At 43.0% G+C, this 25,130-nt stretch overlaps 3 protein-coding genes across 5 annotated transcripts in view; 2 read left to right on the plus strand and 1 right to left on the minus strand.

The window, feature by feature from the left end:
* The first annotated feature begins 253 nt into the window (after window positions 1-253).
* Window positions 254-9,260, plus strand: KCTD9 (potassium channel tetramerization domain containing 9). 2 transcript variants are annotated; one of them, XM_074928663.1, is made up of 12 exons: window positions 254-351; window positions 1,437-1,558; window positions 2,213-2,256; window positions 2,423-2,519; window positions 3,056-3,114; window positions 3,706-3,834; window positions 4,432-4,499; window positions 4,603-4,698; window positions 5,160-5,309; window positions 5,675-5,780; window positions 6,046-6,179; window positions 6,970-9,260. In XM_074928663.1, the coding sequence occupies exons 1-12, from the start codon at window positions 304-306 to the stop codon at window positions 7,084-7,086; spliced, it is 1,170 nt and encodes a 389-aa protein (XP_074784764.1). In that variant the 5' UTR covers window positions 254-303; the 3' UTR covers window positions 7,087-9,260. The 2 variants fall into 2 exon arrangements, with proteins under 2 accessions (XP_074784764.1, XP_074784765.1); XM_074928664.1 differs by lacking the exon at window positions 3,706-3,834.
* Window positions 9,261-11,173: 1,913 nt separating this feature from the next.
* Window positions 11,174-15,534, plus strand: GNRH1 (gonadotropin releasing hormone 1). The gene is made up of 4 exons (XM_074928594.1): window positions 11,174-11,253; window positions 12,569-12,710; window positions 13,358-13,453; window positions 15,456-15,534. The coding sequence occupies exons 2-4, from the start codon at window positions 12,570-12,572 to the stop codon at window positions 15,495-15,497; spliced, it is 279 nt and encodes a 92-aa protein (XP_074784695.1). The 5' UTR covers window positions 11,174-11,253; window position 12,569; the 3' UTR covers window positions 15,498-15,534.
* A 373-nt stretch (window positions 15,535-15,907) lies between these two features.
* DOCK5 (dedicator of cytokinesis 5) overlaps window positions 15,908-25,130 on the minus strand; it is a 69,517-nt gene continuing 60,294 nt past the window's right edge. For both annotated transcript variants that reach the window (XM_074928737.1, XM_074928736.1), the window contains 2 exons: window positions 24,384-24,499; window positions 15,908-22,444 (listed from right to left, as the gene is read on the minus strand). In XM_074928737.1, the coding sequence (XP_074784838.1) occupies window positions 22,343-22,444; window positions 24,384-24,499 (218 nt within the window). In that variant the 3' untranslated portion in view covers window positions 15,908-22,342. The remainder of the gene's footprint in view (window positions 22,445-24,383; window positions 24,500-25,130) is intronic.

The raw sequence follows: 25,130 nt of genomic DNA on the forward strand, positions 1-25,130 counted from the left end.
AGCGGCGCCCACGTGACAGGCTGCGCCAATCAACGGCGACTCTCTCTCGGTTATGCTTATGCTAATGTAGCGCTCTGCTCCTCTTGTGATTGGCTATCTGGCCGGAACGCTCCGCCCTTCACTGGTATTGCCCCGCCTACCCCTCCCGTCCGCCCTTGCCCCGCCACTCCGGCAGGGAGCGTTTCTTATTGGGCAGCGCGCTCCGCGCGGCGCGGCTGCGATTGGCCGCGGCTCATGCCGGTCAGCAGGCGCTGCCTTCCGGGTTCGGCAGGAGGGGCGCGCTGGGGCGGCCGCCGCCGCAGCATGAGGCGGGTCACGCTGTTCGTTAACGGCAGCCCCCGGAACGGGAAGGTGAGGGGCGGGCAGGGGGGCCTCGGGGGGGTCCCGCCGCTCGCGGCGAGGTGCCGCTCGCCCACACCCCCCTTCCTCGGGTTGTTCCTCCTCCCGTCCCCTCGCCTCCGGCCGCGGCGGCAGCCGGCGGGCAGCCGCTGGCAGGGGCGGGGCGGCGGTGCCCGCGTTTGGGCTCCCGCCGGTGCGGGACCGGGCTCCCGCCTCTGGGTTGGGTGCGAAGGAGAAGCCCTCAGGGCCGCGGTGGCGGTGGCTGCGGCGGAGGGGCCGCGCTGCTCCCGCCGCCCCCTTCCCGGCCGCGGCGTGGGCTGCCGGGGCCTAGTCCCGGCGGGGCGGGGGGGGGTCCCCGGGGGACGCGGTCAGCGCCTGCCTGGGAGCGCTGAGGGGAATCGCGACAACTTCTTGCTGGAGTCGCAGTTAAAGGCACCTTCGTCTCGTTGTTACTGACTTCGGGGGCTGCTGGGCACGTCCCCGGTAACGGTGGGAGCGCGGCAGCTCAGCCCCGCAGGACGGCAGCGCTCTGCCGCGCCCAGCAGGACCGGCAGCCCGGGGAATTGTTCAGGCTCTGCTCGCTGGTTGAGAGCCTGTGCGCTCTTGTCTCGGGAGTGAAAACAGTTCAGGTGTCTGGGCCCAAGCAGAGCACAGACAGCTCGGGAAAAGGCCCAGCGATGCAGTTCTGAGCCATCCCCCTTGTTCCCATCCGCGTGTCTGGAGTGGAGACGATGCGGCAGTTGTTTAGTCTTTGGTTTTAGAGAGGTAAATGCGGGAGAGACTTGGAACAGAACAATAAGCAGTATTTCTTTCGCGAAATAAACACTCGAATCGTAATATTCCCGTAGTACCAACGTTCGTTCTTTCACTGCTGCTGCCACCTCGGTACGTTGAGTCTCGGGCGAGAGATGTGCAAGCCGCCCCGTTCTAAGGCAGCTGTGTTTCTAACATCGAAGTCGGTCTGTTCGTTTCCTTTTTCTAGTGAAGATCCATACATCTCTTCCTCCCCGCAGAAGATATTGATAGCCCTGGTAACAAGTGTGAAACGGCAGAAACTATCTGCACGCAGTGCCTGTAGCTCCCTCTCTCCTCCGCAGGTTGTGGCTGTGTATGGGACTTTGTCAGATTTGCTGTCTGTGGCTAGTAATAAGCTTGGAATAAAAGCCACCAGTGTTTACAACGGAAAAGGTGGACTCATTGATGACATCGCTTTGATTAGGTAAGGCTTCTCCAATAAAAGTCAAGTCACGGATGGGGATTAAGAGAGTTACTAGCCTATTAGTCCTCTGATCTTAATCAATAACCGTTGCTTTCCTTAAAAACAGATCTGATCGTTGCCATCCCGTGTGCTCAAAGGTGTCTTCATGCCTCAGGGAAAAATACTACTGTCTTTTGAACTTCAAAGCATTTCTATCTTGATAAATCAGAATTTGATACAAGCTGCATTTTATGCCTTTTAACATCCTCCTGTGCTGATTCACGGTGCAATGTATGTACCAGGGCAATCCCACTATTCTAGCCAGCACTTGGATGAGGGGTTTTTCTGAAAAGGAGACAAACTGTACCATTGCTTTGGCCTCACAGAATGCTCCCAAGAGTGGGGAGAAGAGCAACTATTTTGTGAAACTAAATTGGTTGAGTTAACAAGTGCTCCCTACCTGCTTGATACAGATAACATCACTAGTGAAGTCAAGCACATCACAATCCACTGGAACCTGCAAAATTAAAATGAAAGTCAGACACTGAAGTTCTGACTAATGGCAACTGCTTATCATTTACCTCAGACTAATCAGGAGGGGTTTCCACTGTCAATTAGATGAAGAAAAAATTACGATTAATTTTTTTTTTCTTTCTCCTCCTCTTCCCCTTTCAGGGATGATGATGTTTTGTTTGTCTGTGAAGGGGAACCATTCATTGGTAAGTCTGTCATGCTTAACCTTCTGTTTAAGGGAAGGAGGGTTAGTTTTGCTTTAATACAAATCTAAAACTTTCTTTTGTGGTGTTTCCAGAAGATACCCCTTACCATATGGAGGATTCAGAAATACAATTTTTCTAATAATTACTGTGTCTCTCATCTCTGTAGATCCTCAGACTGACGGGAGACCTCATGAAGAACTAACAGGGTCACACACAGATTGGTTAACCCTCAATGTGGGAGGCCGATACTTCACCACGACACGGTAAAAATGCAGCTAGTTGGTTTTGTTCTTAAAGCACCTGATTTCAGTAAAGCAGTTAGAGCGGAGCGGCTGGTGGTGTACATTCAGCTGGTGAGGCTCCACATGCTCTTGTGAAAGAGCTAGAAAAGTAACTTACTATGGAGTAGGAGGTCATTGACATCTGCAACTTTGTATTTAATATTTGCTACCACAATTTGGCAACAAATTAATTCTTAAAACAGTTCACATATGAAATAAAACTGGTGAAAAACCTGAACAGGCCTGGATTTATCCTTGGAATAAATTCAAGGATATATATGGAAATATCCTTGGAATAAGTTCAGTTAACTAAGCGCTTTGTATTTAAAATATTTTCACAATACTTCAGGTCAGAAACATGTATTGTTGCCACACTCTATGAAATGAAAGCAGTAAGTGTTGTTGCTGTTGGAATGCACGTTGCACACCGAGGGCAGAAAAGACTCCAACCAGCAAGCTTGTCTCTTGTGAAAGACACTCCAGTGTAAAAATAAAACTGCACTGCCTTTGTTTTCTAGGAGCACTTTGGTTAATAAAGAACCTGACAGTATGCTGGCCCACATGTTTAAAGATAAAGGTTAGTATACGGAAATAAACTTTATTTTTCTAGCTAATTAGCAGAGTAGGTGAAAGGCACTGTCAAGTTGAGGCTCTTGCTCATATGTTAAAGTACCAAAAGTATGTTAAAGTATCAAAGCAGAATGTATAATCACTTTTTAAATAATTGTTTCTTCCTCCGTTGCCCTTGTAATGCTTACCACCTCACAAACCGAAATTATAACTTCCATCCATAGTTATTATTTTGGGGTCTTTGTTTGGTTTTAGATTTTCATCTTACTGTTGCATCTTGCTCGGTTTTGTCAACAGAATCAATGGGCAAACACTACGTGACAGCCTTTAGGAAACTGAAATCTTAATGCTGCTTTTATTCTAGCCGTGATTCTTATGTATGTGATAAAAGGTTTTAGTTATTTGTAGCAGGAGTGAGTTCATTTTAAGGTGATTTCCCCCTACCCCTTCTTATTTTCGTTCCTTTTCTCTAAGAAACGCCCTTTCAAGTGGAATGTTTCATAATCCAGTACCCTTTGGTAGTAAAAATCTGAAACTGAAGCAAATGCTCTTCTATTAATATATCAAATTTAATTATATATATATGTTGTGGAAACAGATGCTTGGGGAAATAAGCAAGATCATAGAGGAGCATTCCTAATTGACCGCAGTCCAGAGTATTTTGAACCAATTTTGAACTATTTGCGTCACGGACAGCTCATTGTAAATGATGGCATTAATTTGCTAGGTAGGTATTACCTGTATGACATCTCCTAAATTATTACTCTTTAGAAGTTAAACTTTGCCCTCAGGTAAACATGATCAAGTCAGTGGGAGTTTTGTATGCTCATCTAAAGGTTTGGGATTTTTCTTTGGTGAATTTATTCTCAAGCATTGCAATTTCAGTGCTTGGTTTAATGAAGATGCACTGTTTAAACTTATTTGAGAGCCTTAAAAATTCTCCCTTCTGGATGCAGTATCTTTAATCCAATACTGGTATTGGAAACATCCTTTCTGAGGTTTTTTTTTTTTTCTATTAGCTGCAAGCAAGCTTGCTTTTCCCCTATCCAGTTACATCTAACATAATGTATGTGGTTGTCAGTTTTATTAGCATATGCGTTTATTCAAGACTCCTTAAACTTCCACAAGTGATCTGTTCGTCTTTGTGAGTGTAGCTTAAATGTCTAACAAGTAGGGAAAGTCGATTGAATTGATGCTCCTCCAGTAGTAAGGATGGATTAACCCAAACTTCCTGGCTACACACTGCCTTCTCCAGTGAGGGAAGAAGAATGTCCTCTGGTTTAACGACTCCCTGTGAATAACAACTGCTGCTTTGTTTTGTTAGGTGTTTTGGAAGAAGCCAGGTTTTTTGGCATCGATTCACTAATTGAACATCTAGAAATAGCTATTAAGGTAACTTTTTTTTCTTTAATACCTGAATGCATGTGTCCCGTTCTTCCAGGCACTATATAATTTAGTCCTGTCCGTATTAGCTTTTAAACAACTTTCTCAACAGAATTCCCAGCCAGCTGAGGATCATTCTCCCATATCCCGGAAGGAGTTTGTCAGGTTCCTGCTGGCAACCCCAACCAAGTCTGAGCTGCGGTGTCAGGTGAGAAGATGCAGACTTTGTCTTGCTCTGTGGTGTCGGTGTCTGGTGGTGAAACATCCTGCAGCATCACATGACAACACGAAAGCCAAACAACGTGTGCTTCCCCCCTGCTTTTTAACTGAGTTTTGATTCCAAACTGTGGCAGGGTGACCTTAACGTGAAATTCAAGCACGCTGCTTGGGCTGCTTTCCTTCTTTAGGTTGAAGATTTCCTGGAGGAGCAATTTGTTAAGCTCTTCTATTTAAATGTAAAATGCACTAGCATAACCAAGGACAGTGCTTGATAGCTTTGCACTTGGCATTTTATTAGTCTTAAGTAGCAGAATAGATGGTCCTGTGTGTCTGTATCTAGATCTCTGTGTGTATTTATATACACATATACATGGTTCTCTTTAACTGTTTTGTGTTCAGAGCTATACCTCCTCTTTTGTAACCTTTTGGGGTTTATTGTTTTGGTTTTAGGGTCTCAATTTCAGCGGAGCAGATCTTTCACGTCTAGATCTTCGATACATAAACTTCAAGATGGCTAACCTGAGCCGTTGCAACCTAGCACACGCCAACCTGTGCTGTGCCAATCTGGAAAGAGCTGACCTCTCTGGATCAGTGCTTGATGTAAGAACTGTTGCATCTTGGAAAGTCTGGGGTATCCTTTAGTTATTTTAAGGGAAGAGGAATTGGAATGAGCAGTGTAAAAACATGTAGTTCGTCAGTATTTTCTGCAATTGTTCTAGTTAGATGACTTCAAAAGCTTTCTGAAAAGTAAAAAAAAAAAAAAGGGCAGTGGGTGCGAATTATCTGCCTTCTGATGATACAGAAGTAATAGTATAACAAGTCCCTACGCTTCCTCACAGTAGCCAGGCTGTTGTGCTTTAATGGGATTCACTTCCAAAACAGAAATGAAAGCTCTACTCTGATCATTTTCGGTAACAGTTCATCAGCGCTTTGATGAATCTCACTGCCGTGTCCGTCTCTCTCAGAGTGCCAACCTTCAAGGGGTAAAGATGCTGTGTTCCAACGCAGAAGGAGCATCTCTAAAAGGGTGCAATTTTGAAGATCCGTCAGGCCTTAAAGCTAATTTGGAAGGTGAGTTTTTTGCCTGGTGTAGATACTCTCTGGAAACTGAACCGTGTGCCTGTAAATCTCTGTGGCATGTGAAAGGTTTAGCTGGTGTTTGTACAGTTTGTGTTGACGAGGCCACAAATACCAGCCTGAGTGTGTGACCGTATAATGATTAAATTCCAAGTTCTACCTTGACCTCTTATCAATTTACATGGCTCTGAGGAAGCATCATTCTGGAGCCTACTGTGTTTCTGACTGGTTTTCCTCATGAAACTACTCTTTGTTTTAGGTGCTAACTTGAAAGGTGTTGACATGGAAGGCAGTCAAATGACAGGAATTAATCTTAGAGTTGCAACGCTGAAAAATGCTAAACTAAAAAACTGTAATCTTAGAGGAGCAACTTTGGCAGGAACTGATTTGGAAGTGAGTTATGATTCATTTTGTATACTAACTAGTCACTGATTGTGGGGATTGCTGGCTTTTGGCTGAGTTCTCCAGCTTCCAACTAGACAGAGAACTCCTCTCTTTTCAGTCTTAGTGAGCTATGGGTGACCTAAGGAATCACATTTCATTCTAGCCTCAGTTTGGAAGGTGAGTCTAAAGTCTTGGCTTTGCCAGCCCCTCCAAGCCCCAGGAATGGCTTGTATCATCTCAAAGTGATGCATGGAAATACCGCTGAACCTAACTCTTGGTGTGAGATTGTGCCCTCGTGGGAGAACCGAAGAGAAATGCAGTGGCCTGGGTTTGTGTGCGGCTGGGGGTTTTTTGATTCTGAGACATCATTTGTGGAGTAATGAGAGAGTCTTACCTGACTGGTGGCACGTGATACACTGCTGCCTCAGTTAGAAAGACAAACTAGCTCACTCTGCAGGCTGCCTATGTGGCTCTTCTTCCTCAAGTACTAGAGAGAGAAGTATTCAGAGTAATGTCTGGTGAGATTGCAAGAGGTGGCTTCTTTCTTGCTCTGTTCAGCAAGCGTTAGTAACTCCTGGAAGATAATTTGATATAAAGAGTGTCAGTCTAACAACTTAAAAATAAATCCAGCTGTTACGGTGAACTATTCTCTTTCAAGTACTAAAACTTTAAATTGAAGTGACAGACTGGAAGTTTACATTGAATTTATGGAAGGACATGTGGTTTCTGTATAAAGGTAAAGTTTTGAACTGAGTTCTGGGTGTATTCAATTAACGTTTGTTTTTCTTTTACCCTTTAGAATTGTGATCTGTCAGGTTGTGATCTACAAGAAGCTAATTTGAGGGGATCTAATGTAAAAGGAGCTATCTTTGAAGAGATGCTGACACCTTTGCACATGTCTCAGAGCGTCAGATAGGGAAGAGAATATGCTGAAGAGGAAGGAATCGATACATTTATTGTGACTTTCTCCACCTCCTCCCCTTATTAAGTTAGAAGTAATGGTTATTAGACAACTTACATCTGCAGTAGTGCCTAAGTAAACTCTTCTTTGATCACTTTTTTGGGGGGAGGGAGCTTTTGTTTAAGAGGTAGAAACAGACACAGCGTTTACCTTTGCAAACAGAGTGAGGAAGTGGGCTGCTTCTAGAACCAGAACGTGTGGCTGGTTTTGGGGGGGAGGGTTAAATAGATTCATTATTTAGCATTGCCTCACTTTGGAATGCATTTTAATTTATAAAGCACAATATATGCAATTCTATTTATTAAATCTGTAGCTGCAATATGAATAGAAAATGTTATTCATGTCTAGTAGCAATGAAGTTCAGGTTTACAGTTAGGCTAGTGTATTTACAGTTAGTTTCTCCATTCATGCACAGTGGATTAAAAGACAGATGTGGGTGAGACAATGTCCACAGGATGTTTTCAGGTACTCTTCTGGGGTGAAAACAGAAGTTCACTGTCATCACAGGTAATATATTGCCTTGTAGTAGTTTGAATGCAGGTATAGAACAGCTTTATCATCTTCTAAAAATGTGCAGTGGAAGCCGCTTCCCCTGAAGGGATCTGCCTGCACAGCAGATTTAGTTACAACTAAAGCATCCCTGCTCAGCAACGGGATGTCTTGTTTAATCCTTTCCAAATTAGTGTGAAATTGCACTATCAATCACAGCTGGTAAGAAAAATTCTCTTGCTTTCAACTGTCCTAACCACTCCAAACTGGAGTACCTGTAGATTTTTTTCATTCTTTGTGGGGAATTAAATGTACAGAGGAAAACACAGTACTGTCACCAAAGCAGAGATGAGCACTGGGGCCACAGCACATGCTCCATCCTCCCGTCATTACTCCAGTAGATGAATAAATGGCACCTGTTTCCCCTTAACGTACTATGCAAATACTCGTGTACACGGAATCCTTGAAAGCAGGGGCATAATCCAGATCTTAGTACTCCACTTTGGGCCTGCTTAAAGTGGCTGTAAAAGCATCTCGCAGAGGGCAGAGTGCCCTTTGCACAACTGCTTTACCTGTGAGCAAATAGGGAACTACGTGACTTCTGCAGTGCAGAAAGCCTCAATTTAAGTGGTGGTGCACTTCATTTAATAAGCTCTTTCCACTGTAGTATCAATCTAGTTCTCATCTAACGTAACATTTATTTTGTACACAATCAAAAAGCACACAAACTATACCAAAAAAAAAAAAAAAAAAAGGTGCATCAAGAACTCTTACCTCAGATGCTTAATTAAAACACCCCAAAGTTAAAACTGACCTTGAATCTAAGGAAGTACAGCTATTACTGGAAGTTAAGAACCAATGTATCATAAAACTTACAAAATGGGACACTGTTAGCAGCAGGTTGAGTTCCACAGTTACTTCAGTGGCTTAGCTTTTACATGCAGTGCAGATTTCCTGTCCTCTGAACAGAAGTTGTCTCGTCTCAGTAGTTGTTATGAAAATGCTGCTTTGCCATCAATCTAGAAGGAATTGGTTCAGGACCAGTATACGATTCGTTTGGGGGGAATTGCAGGATTCTCCCTTATTTTCAAGTTGGGTTGACTCAGGCATATGACATGAGCTTCCGGGACTCAAAATCCCACAGCAGTGCAGTTCAGAACTGGGATTTTATTTCCTCCAGGTTCCCAGGCCTCTTGATCTGGCTCTAGGACAAGACCGTGTCCTCAGTGAAACACACCTATAGATTCAAGGGAAATATTTCAGTGTGGTTTTGGAGTTCTTTCTCCCACCTCATCGCTTTCGTTGAGAGTGATGTATATGTTGCAGTAGAAGAAGATTCCTAGGGCTAGAGAAATAAATGAATTATTTTTCTTTATTGTATTTTGTAGCTGGCAGAAGTAAAATATTGTATGGAAAAAAAAAATCTATTTTCATAATCACTGTGTATAAAATATATTTGAACTTTCACTGAAGCACTATGTTTTGAATAATCACAGCATGTGGCATCATTCATTCACAGATGAATTTAAGGTACCTCTTTTGCTATGACAAAGCTGTATGAATAGCCCCAAGTGGCCTATTCAGAAGTTGCAGGTTCCAGCCTAATTTAAATTGCATTAATAAAAGTGTGAAATACGAAAGTGTCTTGGCTGTCTTAATTGAAAAAACCAATCTCAATCTTACCCGATGTGCACTGGAAGGACAGCAAGGTAGGAGAGAATGCAGCTTTTCCCTTTGATAGCTCCTTGTATACAAGCTTGAAAATAACTGTTGTGAAATTTGGGTTTGGCTTTTGTGAGACCTTGACTTTTACCTTAGCCTGGACTTGCAGGTAACCAGCACTTTCTCTAACAGGCTACTTGTAAACTAGGAATTAGGGATGGTTGAGTACTTACCTGTATGAGGAGACTGATTTTATATGTTCCTTCTGCACAGGCACTTTGCACTATGGCAGAAAGAAAAAGAAAAAAAAAAAAAAAAAGTTTGTTTTTAAGCATAAAGCTTACCTGCTAGAAAAACAAGTAAGTGTACCTTGTGTTGGGGGGTTGCTGCAATGTTTCTGATACCTTCAGTTTGAGAATTTTCCTGGCGTTGGTGGTTTTTTTGACTTGTCGTTCATCTGCAACACTTTTCAGCTTTTCTTTGCTGCTGCCCTTCACATTTGCTTAATGAAGTATTTGGAGCCAGAAGTCATTAACCACAGTTTACATAGGTATGTGCACTATTTAAAACACTCCTTCCACTTCAGAGATGATCATCACACAGCACAAGCAGCCAAACTCTTGTCTCGTAGGGAAGCGCTCAAGCGCTTCTGGAAAAAAAAAACCTGGCCTTGAGTTTGGTCTGTAAAGTGCTTATGATTTTGGTCTAATAAGCTCCGTGGCACAGCAGTGATCATACAAATACAGCCCATGTGTGTATGTGCTGTAGAGCACCCTGAGAACAAAATCAGAATAAAAATTGAGTTCCTCACTCGCTCAGCTCCAGTATGCTCCTTTGGGTTAGGAATGGTGTCTACAAAGCCCAAGAGGCTCAGGAGGTTAGGAAATGCCTTTCCAAGGCGTCAAAGAGAGAGATCTTGACTCTTAGAATGGGAATCCACAAGCCCAGGTTTTCCTGACAAGTCGTTGACTCCCAGGTAGGTACTTGACAGCACTGGCAGGCATTAAGATTTCTCTCCCCAAACCAGAAAAACTAGTGCACTTGAAGGTCCAGGAGCTCTTCTGAAAAGTCTATGTCAACCATATTCCTGTATCTGAAAACTAAAGAGAGCTCACGTGATAAAAACCCGGCTTCACACTTTTGGAGAGCACAAAGCTGGCACCTGCCTGACAAGCCCAGACTGAAGCACTCCCTGACCTCGGATCAAACCTCCATTCAGACTCTGCCAAAATCAGAGGAGTTTGTTGGGTTCTGTTACACACGCCCCTAAAAGGATTTGTGGGCAAACAAAAACCAGCTGTAAACATTTTTTTAACCTCCCAACTCCTTTATGTAATTTACAACCGTAGCCTAGAGTTTAAGAGAAGACGTGGAACTGCTCGCCACCCAGTGCTGCTGCGGGCCCTTTGTGAAGTGCTTTGTAGCCACCACAAAAACCTGCAGAGAAACACAGTTGTGGAAAGCTGTTAGGGGCAGGCTCTCATTAGACCTAGCTTAAAATGGTGGGTTAATAAAAGGTGTAATTATAGGGCTAATCACCTTTAAATGTCATCCCCCAGGATGAACAAAAATCTTCTATTTACCTTTCAATAACCTTAATTTTTGCTAGGCTTATCAAGGAAGGAAGGAATCTTAAGACCCTCTCACAGGAAAAGCTCACTTCGTAAGTGATGTGCCTACGCCGAGGTAACGTTTCTCCCCCTGAAACAATTTTCACAGCTTGATCAGTTTATCAGCTGAAGTTAAATAAACGTTGGCTACTCTTGCCGTGAGTAGGAGGAGCATTACAGCAGGAAGAATTACTCTTTGCTAGTCACTAAATCCTCCTTAAATTATTTACTCATTAAATTACTTTTAATCCATTAATCTCAAAGAGGTCATGGGAGCAGGAAGAGGCTGTTTGACGAGCACTAAACATGATACATTCAATTGCACATAAAACAGTGCAGAGCAAGTCGAAATAGCTGCCAGGTGGGTAAAAAAATATTAGATTTCTCTAGTCAAAATTACTGAATTTAACTCCTGCATGCAAATAGCTAGCAACTCCTTTACAAAACTGCAGTGCATAAACTCTCCAGAATGAAGAATATGTGTTCATACACACACATATATATATAAAATCCAAAATAATAGTGGTTCTGGGAGTTCTAGTCAGGGAAGAGGCTCCAGCGTGACAACAAAGCCTATTTACAATCTAATATACTGTTCCGTTTGATCGGTTTAATACTACTTTGCATTTTATAGAGCAAAGAATATCAAGGCACTTTCATTTAAACCTGAAGGAGGAGGACTTTGACGGGAGCACACAAAACGCTCTGTGCACTTGGGCAATCCATGGCTCTTGTTTATGCACCGAAGGGCTGTTTCCTTCATGCCTGACAGAGACTCAGCTGAATTCCTCACCCGTTTCAACTCCTGCAAGCCCCTCTCAACAAATTCAAACTCACCCAAGAACTTTTACTTAAAAATCAGAAGTCACTGAAAGAAAAGATGGTGTATTTTTTGCAGGGCAACAGCAGTCAGCTAGGTTTGAATGTCAGATTTACAGCCTCTTAGAAGAAAGGCTGTAACTTTTACGGCTCTTAGAGAAAACAGCTGAATTTAATAGTTACACCAGGGGTGTTCCAATTATGTGCTTTACTTCTGCTGCATTACAGCAATTTTAAGAACAAAATTGCAGCCTGTGAGATAGAATTAGATAAAGTTACCTGCTGTGAAAGGTTGGGTGTTGGGGTGGTTGTATATAAGAAGCGAGATGACAAGCATTCTTGCAGGGCATTTTCAAACAGGGAAGATTTGGAGTTACTCCGCAACCTCTCTCAGCAAGCAGGTAATGTGCTTGAACAACATACCATATTCCCTTTTTATTTAGTGTTTGCAGATGCTTGTATTAGAAGAAACTTGCATTAGAAGAGACTGCAAAGAGCATTTTTTAAGGAGCGGGGACATAAGAACAGAAATGGGCTAAACCAAACACATCTGTCAAATTATCAACAGGGAATCATGGAACCTTTGAGGTCCAGACATTCCTAAAACTCTGAAAGGGTGTTCAAAAAATATTAATTTAGATCTTCATCCAAATTTTTCAGATGTTAAATCTCTTTATAATGAGCTAATCCACACTTTGAGATGCTCAAAACCCAGCTGTGGCTCACACATAGGCACAATGCCCCTGGGGTGCAGATCAGAACTGGAGATCCAGAAATGTAACATTTTCATAATTCTGTAAGATAAAAACGGGGCTGTAATGTCATTACGAGCAGAAAGATGTTTTGTTCTCTCTCAGGATGGAAAAGTCCAGGAAGATCTTTGTCAGCGTCCTCCTGTTTGTCATGTCTGTGGAAATCTGCTTGGCTCAACACTGGTCTTACGGCCTGCAACCAGGAGGAAAAAGAAACGCTGAAAACCTGGTGGAATCCCTGCAAGAGGTAGGTTCTAGCCTGTCAAACACCCTGTTGTTTTAGCTAGGATCCCTTATCTGCAAAAGACGTAAAAAAGAGGCTTTATCTGTGTATCTGTGTCTCTTTTCCCCCAAGCATACACACATACGGACATACACACACACATTTTTTACAGGAGCCATTGGAAAGTAACTGGCATTAGGGTAAGATGGGATCGGAGAGCCTTGCATAAAGAACAGTCAGCTGTGGGCAGGGAGCTTGGGCAGCCTGCTCTGAAGGGGAGATGGGAGTTTGGGTTCCAGGTTAAACCCAATTTCATCCTCTCCTGGGGCGGCAGCCAACACTCTGATGGGCTGGTTTATCACAACATTCCTCCACTGCCCCGAGAACGCGGCAATGGGCGGCTGCCGTGTGGTAACCAGTTAGAGGGTAAGCAATTACAGGACAAAGCAGATGTGGAAGGTTCTGTGCACCCGTGGTTTTCCCATCCTTCCTTCACGTGCAGTCCCCCCTAACAGCAGCTCTACCCTCCGAAGCTGGTGGCAGCACAAGCGTAGCGCCTGGGAAAGGGGAATTTGTGCGGTGGAACGGTTTCATCTTCATCTGTAACTAGGGTAGAGTTGTTTTAGCAGAAAAATCTCCCTTCATGAAGGCTGTATCACTTCCCATTTCAGATTGCAAGTGAAATGGAAAAGCTAGGGGACGTGCAGAAGACTGAATGCCCGGGCTCGTACCAGCACTCCAGGTTCAGCAATCTGAAGGAAGCTGTGGTAAGTAACGTATTTTTAATTTTATCAGTATGGGAAAATTAGGGGAACAGTCCAGGCTGGGAAAGTACATGGAGGGAAGAGGAAGAAAAGGTGGAGGAGGATGAGGAAGAGGCATCTATGTTTAGTTCACACGTGGCAATACTGGCCCTGCCCTTATCTGCTTCATTCTCAGGTACCTCAGAGTTACAGCTCTAGGACAAGACTACGTTATCCTTATGCTCCCCTTGTAGCAATGTCATTACTCCCTAAATTAAAACCAAAATGAAGTCAAACACATTCTACCTTAATACAAATCTATGCAGCATTCACAGATGCTTAACTTCAAAGGCACGCTTTGCCAGCTGAAGGATCAAGCCATATGGAAGCTGCTGCTCCCAAGGTCCCCAGACTGGGAAATGTATTTGCCATTAGCTGCTCTAATGCAGTGACAGCTGAGGCTTCTCATACAAACTAACTGCCACAGAAAGAATACTCTCAAGCAAAAACGGGCTCTTTAATTAATATAGCAACACCTTGATCAGGCCAGATGGTCGCCACTTTCTGGGAAGTGTCTCGGAGCTGTCCTAGAAGCAGAAACACTCAAATCTGTACTTAATTTCTGAAGCCAAGACCAAAAGTGTCAAGCACACACTCCAGCCCTTCACTGCAGAACCTGGCCTGAATAAAGGCTCAGAAGCTCAGTAACAGGAAGGCAGAGAGGTCAGAGTCTGGTGTCCATTGGATTTTCATGCAGAAACTACCCAAACTACCCCAAAAATACATCTTTTAGGTCATATTTAATCCTATTTGTACTGAACATAAAATGGAATCTTTGCCCATGACTCTGGCTTCCAACAGCACTACTTGCAGAACGAACAGCCAGCAACAGTAACTTAGTATGTTTAGACATTTATTTTTATTTTTTTTTACCCCAAGAGATTGTGTTAGGCGGGAAAAGATATTAGAATAATTATCAGGATATTTGAAATGAGTCCTTGATACTTCTTGCTCAGAAACCTGGCCTTTCTTTGCAGAGCTGAAGGCACCCCCCGCCCCAGGCAGACTCTTAGGTTTGCTCAGAAACTGCTGGTAATCTTGCACATAAGTGTAAAAACTTTAAAGCCTCAGCCTCACATGCTTAGTTTGCATCTTATTCCTGGACTATCTGAACTATGTGGCCTTCTTATTTCTAACTGCTTAATAACATTGAAAACAAATAGAAATTTTTCCAGTGTAACACATTCCTGGAGTTGCTATATTATGCAAAGAAAGGGGAGGTGTCTGGAAATGGTCCACGCCATGGAAAAATTTTTCTAATTACCTTTATAATTCCCTGGAGAAGCTGGTAGTGAGCACAAACAAAAATACACCTAGCTAAGACATGTACGGGGAAAAAAAAAAAAACATATTCAGACAGTGCATCTACCCAGGACACCTCATGCTTTCAACTCTGAGGTAAGAACATAAATAAATATTCAAGCAGGAGACCAGATCCAGCAGGATGCGACACAGGAACATGGTTTCCTTTTGAACAGCACTAAGGACACAGAGAAGGTGAGAGGGCGACTGTGCCACTCTAACGACCCTGTCACACTTCTGCACACAAAGCTTTCTTGTCTCGGGTCTCCTGGCCAACTGCTGAAGCTCACAGAGACATTCCACATACTGACGCTTTGTGCAAGTTCACGCTTCTTGGCCTAAACTGCTGTCAAAGCAGTGTTCAACAGCTGTGGGGCTGCTCTCCACAAACTGCTGCAGTGGTGGACCCATGAACAGATGTAAAGTTGGTCACGCACTTTGGGATGAAAAGGGCCATTATAAGTGTCAGTTACATTATACTGTATGATCAGATCCATGGGCAGGTGGCAGAGAGATCATGTCGGGTCAGATTTATGTCATTCTAATCCTCCTTCCAGTGAAGGCCACAATATGAGTATTTTAGCATCTGACCAGGCTTTAAAACTCCATCATCAAAGTTATTTCTTCTCTTTAAAAAAAAAAAGTCTCTGATGTGTGTTTACAGGAAAGTCTGATCGAAGGAGAAGCTAGACGAAAGAAGATTTAAATCCACAAAGCCAAACGGAACAATGGACCCAGAATAAAATTTCAAAGCTATGTTAAAATCAGTTCCTCTTCAAATGGCCTTTGCTTAGATTGCATTATGTGAATAAATACTCTGAAGCTGCGTTTAAGTAGTAGAAGATAATTGTTGTGTAGATTACTAGTTTATATGTAAAAGGGAACAAATTCCAGTCCAGTGGCAGGACTCAGCAGCGCACGGTCTGCTTTGTCCCCTGCAATGAGAACTTGGACGTGACAGCTTTTGTTTCCCATGGACAGACAATGCCTGGACAAAGGCACTGTCTGATCTCACTAGTCTCTGGATAAAACAGTAATACAACTTTGTTAAAAATCAAGAATAAACTTACTGTTGGAATGTAATTCCACTCGCACTTCAGCAGTCCGTGTCTGAAAGACTTTTTTATATGCTCTTTTTTTACTGGTTCACTCATAAAAACTACATTTATTTTAAAAAGGTATTTACAAACTTTACAACAGTTAATACATTTTAAAAACCACGAAAATTTATACACCTTGCTTTACAGACTTAATGAATCACATGTCATTTACCCAGAGAGATGCAGACTCCCTTTCCAAAGCTCAGCTCCTGCTCTTCCTTCAGAGCCAGTTTAAAAGCTGTACTTTTTGCTGATTGAATGGCAGAGGACTAAAAGAAAGAAGGAAAAAAAAAAAAAGAAAAAAAAAAAAGAAAAAAAAAAAGGTATTTGCAGTCTGCAGAGGTGGGTTTTATAACTAAACCATCACATCCAGGATCTCAAAACACTCACAAAACCATGTTACACAACATCCATATTCTCCTGAATTCAAGACAAACATGTCCCGAGGTTTATCACGTCATTAAACCTTTATAACACCAACAATGAAAAACTACATCGATTAATACCATGCATATTGGGGCTGAACTTCAGAGCTGCTGAGGACTTACACTTCTGTTTAAAAAACTACAAAAACTGCAGACCATGCATGTGAAAACCAGGTTCAAAGTAGGCAGTCATGCATGTTCAGGGGTTTCAATGCCAGCCTTAAACCAGAGCGGTCAGAGCAATCCAGCATAAACCGATGCTTTTCACCTTTTGTTAAACTCCTCTATACTCCTTTGTGCCCTCTCTGTAGCGCCCACACACACTGTCCTAAAGGTGCTTTAATGTTAATAGGAGCAGAATTAGGTGAACCTCATGGGCTTTTGAAAGGCTCCTCTCCTGCCATGCAATCAAAAAAAAAAAAATCACATTATTTGTTTACTTTTTCTTTCTGATGTAGTCCTAGGAAAAGCTCACCCTGGTCCACTAGATAATTTGGTCTGCAACAGTAAATATTACATAGAGAAGTTTTAATTAAAAGAAAAAAATAGAAGAAGGTAGAATGGGTCAGGAATGTCTTCACTATGAAAAAAGATTACAGTTAAATTACAGACAATTTATTATTTCCATTTACAATTATAAAAATAAATAAGAGAAAATCCGAGCCATTATCACTACAAGTCTAACTCAGTGTTAGTCTGTGGAACTGGGCTGCACAGTGTGAAGGTTATTAGATGCAGGTTCTCAAACCCCACTGCATATACATTACAGTATTTTCTGCCACTGCAGATCACAGAGCTGTTCTCACTGGAATCGGTGTCCTTTCCTAATCCAATAATCCACTGAAATGGAAAGCTGTCTGTTTCTCTCTTCCCCTGACGTGGATTACAGCCTGTAACATTTTTAAAGGAATTTATCACAGCATGACAAATTTTAATTAAAAGCTCCAGAAAACAAGTGTTGAGCACATTTCTCCAAAGGAAAAAAAAAAAAAAAAAATTAAAAAAATCCTCCAAGACTTGAAATTTAACACTAGCTTTGAACAGCATGGCTATGAAATGGGATTAGATTTTGTCTTCTCTGCAGACTGGATATTTAACTTTGAGGTTTGTTTTATTCAAAACTATGAATTGGGTAGAAACGCTGCTGTTTGCTTTCATTTCTGGTATGCAGAGATGACATCATTATGGACTGTTCTCCTATTCCCGTTTTTAAACCTCCAGTTTAAAAGACATTAGATGACATTTCCAAAAGCATCTCATTAACATGGAAAGATGATTCTCATTTTGAAAACTGAGTAGTGAGACCTTAGATTGTCTCTGAAAATTAAATCTCAGATCTTAAGTCAGGTGGGTGCTGTGCAGAACACTTAAAAAATCAGGGGTCTGGTGGGAATTCTTGTAAGAGTGTGAGTGCTTAATTCCACTTAATTAAAATCAGTCAGGTCACATGCTTATTCACACACTTAAATGCCCAACTGCCTTTAAAAATCTGACACTTAGAAGACAATGCTTTTTTCTAAAGCTGGCACGAAGCCCTAAGTCTTTTAGGCGCAGTACAGAGATTTCCATCTTGTACCTCTAAGCAAGCTGCTGACTTGTATCAGCTAGGAACACAACTCTTCCCATACCACAGTCAGTCATTTAGGAAAACTGAACTCCTGTCTGTGAGTTAGTTTGCCAAAAAGCAAGAAGGAGACAACAGGAAGAGTTTACAGCACTTCAGACTCAAGAACAAAAATAATGCTAAGAAAGAAAAAAAAAAAAAAAATCCCCCGACCTTAAACCCCTTTCTAGCATAGCAAAAGTTACCAATGAAAATACCCGAAGGATCTGGGGAAGGGAAATGTCACTCTGTACTCTTTAGGCATCAGCTGTTCCTTTTTCTTGCAGTTCGGGTGACGCCTCAGCTAGAGCAGTCTCCAGCCGGGCTCAGAGCAAAGCCTGAGCTGTGGGGACAGCACAGCGCGGCGAACGGAACGTCAAGGGACCTGCCAGGTGAGACAGCCCAACCGCAAGGCAGGTCGTATCTTCGCTGCTTTCTAAGGAGCTGGCTCTACAGTAAAAGCCAAAGATCAAAATATAAATAAAAGACCTGTTTAAGCCACTGCTCAAATGACACAAAGCACTAGAGCCAGCGCTGGGATGGGTTGGAGCTCTGGAGCCACTGCCCTGACTCTGGGTGACCCGGGCATCCTCCTGCCTCAGGTATTAGCACCCAGGGGCAGCACCCAGGAGAGACAGCGACTGTTTTTATTCCTGAAGAGTGGCAGCTGGCTGATCCAAGGAAGGAAAGGGGAGAGGATAATTAACCACTTACATGCTAAGTACCCTGTTCATAAACCTAGTCCATAAAACTGCAAAAAAAAACCCCCAGTCTCCTGAAGTTAAGGAGCATTATGTAAAGGGTCATTAAAGATCAGCTGAAAAATTCCTCCCAAGGTCAGACTTCCTCCCGTGAGATTTTTTGCATGGACTAGTTCCCTCCTCCAGGAAAAAAACCCAACCTACTGAATGTACAAGGTACAGCTATGAGATAAAAGTTATTAAAACCAGACCAAACAGGTAGGGAAATAAGACTCGAAAAGGTCACTTGGAACCAAAATACCCAAATCTGATAGCTAGCTTGTTTACTCAGGGGAAAGAAACCATCAGCCGGGATTCCTGCACTGTTGTCTTTGTTTCTGCTCATTTACCAAAGGAGTTAAAAAAAAAAAACCACCAAACTAAACCTGCTCTGAAAAGGAAATGCACCTAAGAATGAGGCAACAGGCAGGATGCAGACCGGGGGAAAGGCATCAACAATAGGTGGTGTTAATATGTACTTTTCTACAATTCAGACCACATCCTGCTGTTCTGCCTAAAGCAAAATTCTCACCAAAAAGTTCTTGTTCACAAGTGAAGAGTTTCAGAGGGTCCTTTAGTTCGTGTGTGCAGCAGAAGGAGGATGGTGGTTACAAGAGGAAGAAGTGGACAAAAAGTAAAGACAAGAAAACCCTGTGGTTTTCAAGTCAAGCAGCGTCTACGTCCAAGAACATAATGTGGAGCTGACAAGCCCTACAATGCACCAGAGAGAGGGGGTGAACCATGGTCAAGTTGTCCAGAAAGGTTTCAAAGATTTCCCCTGAGAAGGTGAAAGCCCAGCGGAGAGTTGTCCGTGTGCTACAGCGAACACGACTGCGGATGTACGTGATGTGCCTGCAGACTTCCAGAGTGATGTGCAGCCAGCACGAGCCTTTGACGACAGCATCTGTTGCACAGCAAGTGCAGCTTCTGCAGGTCGCTTTAACTGGAGTCACACTGAAGCCAAAGGAATGTCTAGGAACAAAAGAAAGCACCACTTCGGTCTGAAAAAAAACCAAAAAAACAAAAAAACACAACCAAAACCCAAACCCCCAAGGGTTTCATTGGTTTTGTTTTTCCCTGAAAAAGGCTTTGCTGAGAAAAGCTTCCATTACGTAAAATGAACTTCAACTTTTCAGTTAGGTAATGAAACCCATTTCAGTTGTGTGAGCAGAATGGTGCAGTGGCCTGCAAAAAAACCCCAACCCAATGATATTTTTGTATTATATTACTACTGTAAGCAACATCCTCAGCAGGGCTTTTAGTGGGGTCTCCCCATCACCTACCAGATAATCAAAAGCTAAATTAACAAGCAAAATTATTTCCTGGAAGCCCATGACAATCTTCATCAATACCGATGATAAATAAACAGGCCACAAGCTACAACCAAACTGCCCAAGTTTTGTACAGGTTCAGAAATCAACTTGGATCCAAATTCCTCACCGGGTCCCTCTTTAGGATGAGTTTGAAGAAACTGAACTTTCCCAAAAGTTTGAACTTAAACTCGGCAGGCAAACAACTCCCATGTTTCCCAAGTTCCACAGTGAAATGGAACGACGAGTGATTTTTTTTTCTCTTCCCTGGAAAACATCAGTGAGAAATACCAGCCATGACAAAACCTGTTTAGGAACAGCCCAGTCACACAGGCAGAACAGCATGGCAAAACACTCTGCCTGAATGCGACCGGAGAATAATTCATACGAATCAAGAAACCACCAAACTTCACTGGCTTTGCTGCTGCTAGGAAACGTAGCTCCAACAGGCTGGTGCAACTTTGAGGGGGCATATATAAAGAAAGTTTCAATTCCTTGACAATAAAACAGTGAAGTTCTTCACAACGCATCAGTGCTGGAACAGGCAGCTCCACACAGCAAAGCAAGAGCTGCTCTCTCGATCTTTGGAGTCACCCAGATCTTCTAAGAGTAGACCAGAGTAGAAATATACTGCAAGTGAATTTTAAATGGAATTGTTTTCTGGCTTCAGTGCTGCACAAATTCCTGTGAGGCTGTTGCAGAAGAACAAGTCCTCTCTCCAGGGTTGCTGCCCTGCTGACAGAGCTCCGAGACCACCTGCCCCGAGAGGTGCAAAATGGATCTGCCAGCACTGGGAGCAGGAATCTCAGATGGTGACGTCCAGGTTTTTACCAGCAAGACTCGGTGGCAGCGCAGGCACAGAGGAACGCTGTGCGTAAGGCCCACCTGGTCCATAAACAATGGTATTTGTGCTGAAGTTTCGGTCACGACGCAACTGTGAGGCCAGGCTGTTCTAACAGTGCACAACAGCCTTTTCCTGCGTGGATCGTGTGAATTTAAAACCAGTAGAACCTAAGAGCATCCCATTTTTTTTCTCTCTATACAAAGACTGATGCTGACATCCCGACAGAGCAGGGAATAAATAATTAAAAGAAAAATTAAACAGATTATCCCACCCTCCAAGGGAAGAAAAGCTGCAGAGAGCTGGACTAACCTAAGCAAAAGGAAACTAGGTGGTTAATTGTCAAGTCTTTCACATGCATCCCAGATCTAAATGGCTCCTTAAAGTTTAGTGGCTGTTAAAAACTTAGATCAAGGGAGGCTACAAAACAAAGTGCAAGTACAGCCGCGAATGGGCGCAGGAAAAGAAAGAGGAGAATTATTTATATTTGTGTGAATTTGTCCAGTCAAAGTAAAGGTTTCAGTAGCTATCAGACTGTTATTGAGGTCAGGATGTTTAACTAGTTTTGCATACTCCACCCTCTCTAAGTCGCTGGTACCAGCACAGCGCTGGTATCAACGCAGCTTCTATTCTTCTCACATATTCACAGGAGAAGCAACTTTTTACACCCTACTAAAAGGCACAAAGATGAAATATCGTACCAGATCCCAGATGCAAGTACAAACCAAGTAGGTAACATAATTCAGGGAGGAGTATCAACTGCTCTATAGTGTTAAAACCAGAATCAACAGTGAAATTATGACAAAGGACTGGTGAACCTAAACTCTCCATTGGGAGTGAGCAACTGCCACTACTCGAGCAGAGACGGTGGAAGGCAGGTCTGCACTTCATCCTAAATACATACGATGACTAGCAGGAAAGAAAGAGTTCTCATTCCGCTCACAAAGCTCAGGTCTCTGCCTGCAATCAAGAATCTTAGGAGACTGCACATCATACACGGACACCTGACGTCTCAGGAGCCGACACTTCACAGCCCCGGAGCGGCTGCGATCCGCTTCACTTCACACAACCGGGGCTTGGCGACGCTCCGGGACGGCATCCCTGCGCCAGCACGGCTGCAAAGCCCCTGTGAAATCCTGCAGGACACTTCTCACACTGGTGTGGCTTACCTTGTTCCAAACACTGGTGCAAATCATTACCGTGACAGATTTACACTAGGAATGAGCCGCTGCAATTGCATCAGTGAAAAAAAAAACAACTCGGGACAGACAAAGACAGACAAGAATTCCAGTAGGAGGACTTCTCCCGCTATGTGATTAGTGTCTCAGTACTGGAAAGGTAAACCAGAGGTTAGGGAATAGAGTCACAATAATAGTTCCTTTTGGTATTTCCCAGAGAAAACTCTGCCGGGAGTGAATGGAATGGCAGGTGAGATCACTAGTCTTTCGGGTCAGAGAGCCCCGGTGTGTCAGTAAAAAGAAAGCAGCCGTTTCACTCTAGGCGCTTGCTGCTACACCAGCGAGTGATGATCCTCACTGCAGTCCTTGCTCTGAAGAGACAACGCTGGATTTTCTGGTTTTTGGGGGTGGGGGGGGAGGTTTGGCTTCACGTCTGGTGGGTAGTGGTGGAGCAACCTGAGAAGATCAAACAAAAACACACAGGAAAAGAAACCATTACCAGCAAGTTAAGACATTTTGCTTTACCAAACAAGAAATCCAAAAGGTCCCGGAGTACTCGATGCTTCTTTCAGGACCAAACCTTTGCATTCAGTCTTTCCGTGTCACATGGAATCGATGAGAGGGGCAAACACGAGATCGCCGGGGGTAACAGAAGCGGGAAGGTTTCAGCTGCTAGAATACACTTTAGCTGCAGATACACTTCAGTTGCTTCTGACCTGCAGCCTGACTTTGAGCCAGAGCCATTTGTCCCTCCATCCCACCTTTTGTTTTTCAGTAAAATGGCAATAAACTCATTTCCCTCAGGGTTTCAAAATTCAACTATTTTTATCTTGCTGGCTTGACAAGTTGCACCAAGTAGGGGCCGAAAGGACGTCAAAAGCTTCCAAATCAGAATTGTGAAACTAACTCCATAAAACGGCAGCAAGCCACAGCCCTCCTACCCAGCACAGAGGCTTGTAGGGTGTTCCCTGGTCTTGCAGGAAACTGCACTAGTGGGTTCTTTCAAGTTGGCTCTTTCCCTGTTTTAAGGGGCACCCTGTAAACAAATGAGATGTGAAAGGCCGGCCAGGTGAACAAGAAGCTTGTGTGGCTCACCTCTTGCTTAGCCAAAACTGCCAAGATTTAAGGACTATTTTAACTGAAGGAGGACAGAGTCAACTTTACGACAACAACAACAAAACCCTTCAGAAATTAACTTCCACAATCTCTCTTGACAGACTTTCGAATCCTTCCCATTTGGCTGCAAGCCAAGGTCAATGCTGCAAGTCAGAACATGTTAGTAATTAGTTTTCTTACAAGACCCAGGGGAAGGAGACTCTTTTATTAATCCTCTTCAACCAGCGACTCCCACAGCATCCCTAGAGCTGGCACATTTCCGCCATTCACACACCTACAGCTCTGCTGCCCCTTTCCAGAAGCACAGTCAGTTCTGACCAAGTGAAGGGCAAAGTAGAAAACTCCCATTTATCCCATGCTTCAAGGCTCTGTACCAGTGTCACATCTCCCTCTAAAAGAATGAAGTGATCAGCTGTTTTGTTGTTTTCCTGTGCTGTCAGAGGTAACATATTTTGTTAAGTGCAATCGTTCTTTAATTTTTTCTTGGTCAAACTGCAGTTCGTCCCACTAAGGTGCTCTCTGTAAATCCTCTTTGGAAATTGGAGCGGGGAAGACACAGTTTCCAAAGGATGCTTTCTGTTGCTGTGCACTGGTGAGCCATTACAGTCTCATATCAGAAGCACCCACATTCAGGGGTAGATTCTGACACAATGACCAGAGTATTTGCACGTTAAAGTATCTGCAAGCTGTTTGGAATCCCATAGTATAAGAGAACCATTAGTGATATGCAGCATTAAAAAAAGTGGCAATTTGACATTCCTAGAAGGAAACCAACTTCATGAAACTGAGAAAAAGGCTGTGGCTAAAATAGTGATAAACACAGGCTGTTTTAAGTGACTAATGATGCATACTTTGAAAAATTAATTCTCCTGAGCTGAGGACTCAAAGACGACATTTGTCATTTCTGAAAATGTGTAAATTTTTTCCCTTCTTTTTCAAGACCAGATTACTGCGCTATTTTATCCTGATCAAGTTTTTGAAACTTTTCCATCATTGTGCTTGCTTGTTTTCAATATATCTTCCCACCCCGCCACACAGTTTGCCTAACCAAGGACAACCCAACTCCTACTTGAAAAAAAAAAAAAAAAAAGGGACTGCACTTGATAGCCTTCTCCTGAAGCAAAAAACTTTTTATTCTTTTGTGGTTTCAGGGAGTGAACCAGTAAAATGATTAGACAAGTTTCAAGTAGCACCACCCTAGAAGCAGCTTGGAAAATTCCACTGGTGTCTCTTTCTCAAAAGCTGTTTTCCAAAGAAATGTCAGCTCTCATTTCCTTACCTCCACAGAATTCCTCGGGTTGCTGTTCTCATAGGGTTTGCTTTTGGGCGGAGGTGGGGGCGGGGTGCTCTGTAAACTCGCATTTGCCAATCCATCAGCTTGCAGTGAGGGAAAACCTAGAAGCAACAACAATAACAAGAAAAGATGTTAAACTAGGCAGAAAAGGAATGGGAGAAGGGATTGACCGTGTAGAATTTTAAGGGAGATTCATTTAATATCTTCTGCTTTCAATCCACTAACACTTCTCTGCTTTAGCAACTAAACCAGAATGGATATGTCAAAATAGAACCACAGTTGTATCTCCCTTAAGTTCAAAATGCCCAGAAGAGTTCTATCTTCATCAAATGAATCTAAGCTTATGTGAAAAATGCATGCCTGAGAGAACAGAAAATGGAATCCATTATCACATCTGCAATGTTCAGTGGGGTTTCCTGTCAGCCTGGGCCTCAACCTGAGAATTCACTTTGATTTTAACTCCAGCTGATGGAGTAGATAAGTACCCAAACTTCAGAGGAATTTCTGGGAAGCTGTCCTGCTACTAATGGCAATTAAAACTGCTTGCTAAGTAGAAGAGTGAGGTTTCGCATTACTTTCACAGATCTTTCTTCATATAGTATATTCCTGCATTTGTTTGCATTTCTAGTCGTCACTCCACCCTGATATGTGTTTTTTGGTTTTAATCCTCTCACAAGAGTTTTCTGCTAGTTTGGTTCATTATCTACACTGGATTCTGAATTTATATACACA

The sequence above is a fragment of the Athene noctua genome, chromosome 28, assembly GCF_965140245.1.
Source record: "Athene noctua chromosome 28, bAthNoc1.hap1.1, whole genome shotgun sequence".
Taxonomy (NCBI): Eukaryota; Metazoa; Chordata; class Aves; order Strigiformes; family Strigidae; genus Athene; species Athene noctua.

Excerpts from the sequence above, each read along its gene's own strand:
- GNRH1 (XM_074928594.1), top strand. The coding sequence starts at position 12,570 with ATGGAAAAGTCCAGGAAGATCTTTGTCAGCGTCCTCCTGTTTGTCATG. Across the intron at positions 12,711-13,357 it reads TGGTGGAATCCCTGCAAGAG|ATTGCAAGTGAAATGGAAAA; the intron begins GTAGGTTCTAGC and ends TTCCCATTTCAG. Across the intron at positions 13,454-15,455 it reads GCAATCTGAAGGAAGCTGTG|GAAAGTCTGATCGAAGGAGA; the intron begins GTAAGTAACGTA and ends GTGTGTTTACAG.
- KCTD9 (XM_074928663.1), top strand. The coding sequence starts at position 304 with ATGAGGCGGGTCACGCTGTTCGTTAACGGCAGCCCCCGGAACGGGAAG. Across the intron at positions 1,559-2,212 it reads GATGACATCGCTTTGATTAG|GGATGATGATGTTTTGTTTG; the intron begins GTAAGGCTTCTC and ends TTCCCCTTTCAG. Across the intron at positions 5,781-6,045 it reads CCTTAAAGCTAATTTGGAAG|GTGCTAACTTGAAAGGTGTT; the intron begins GTGAGTTTTTTG and ends TCTTTGTTTTAG.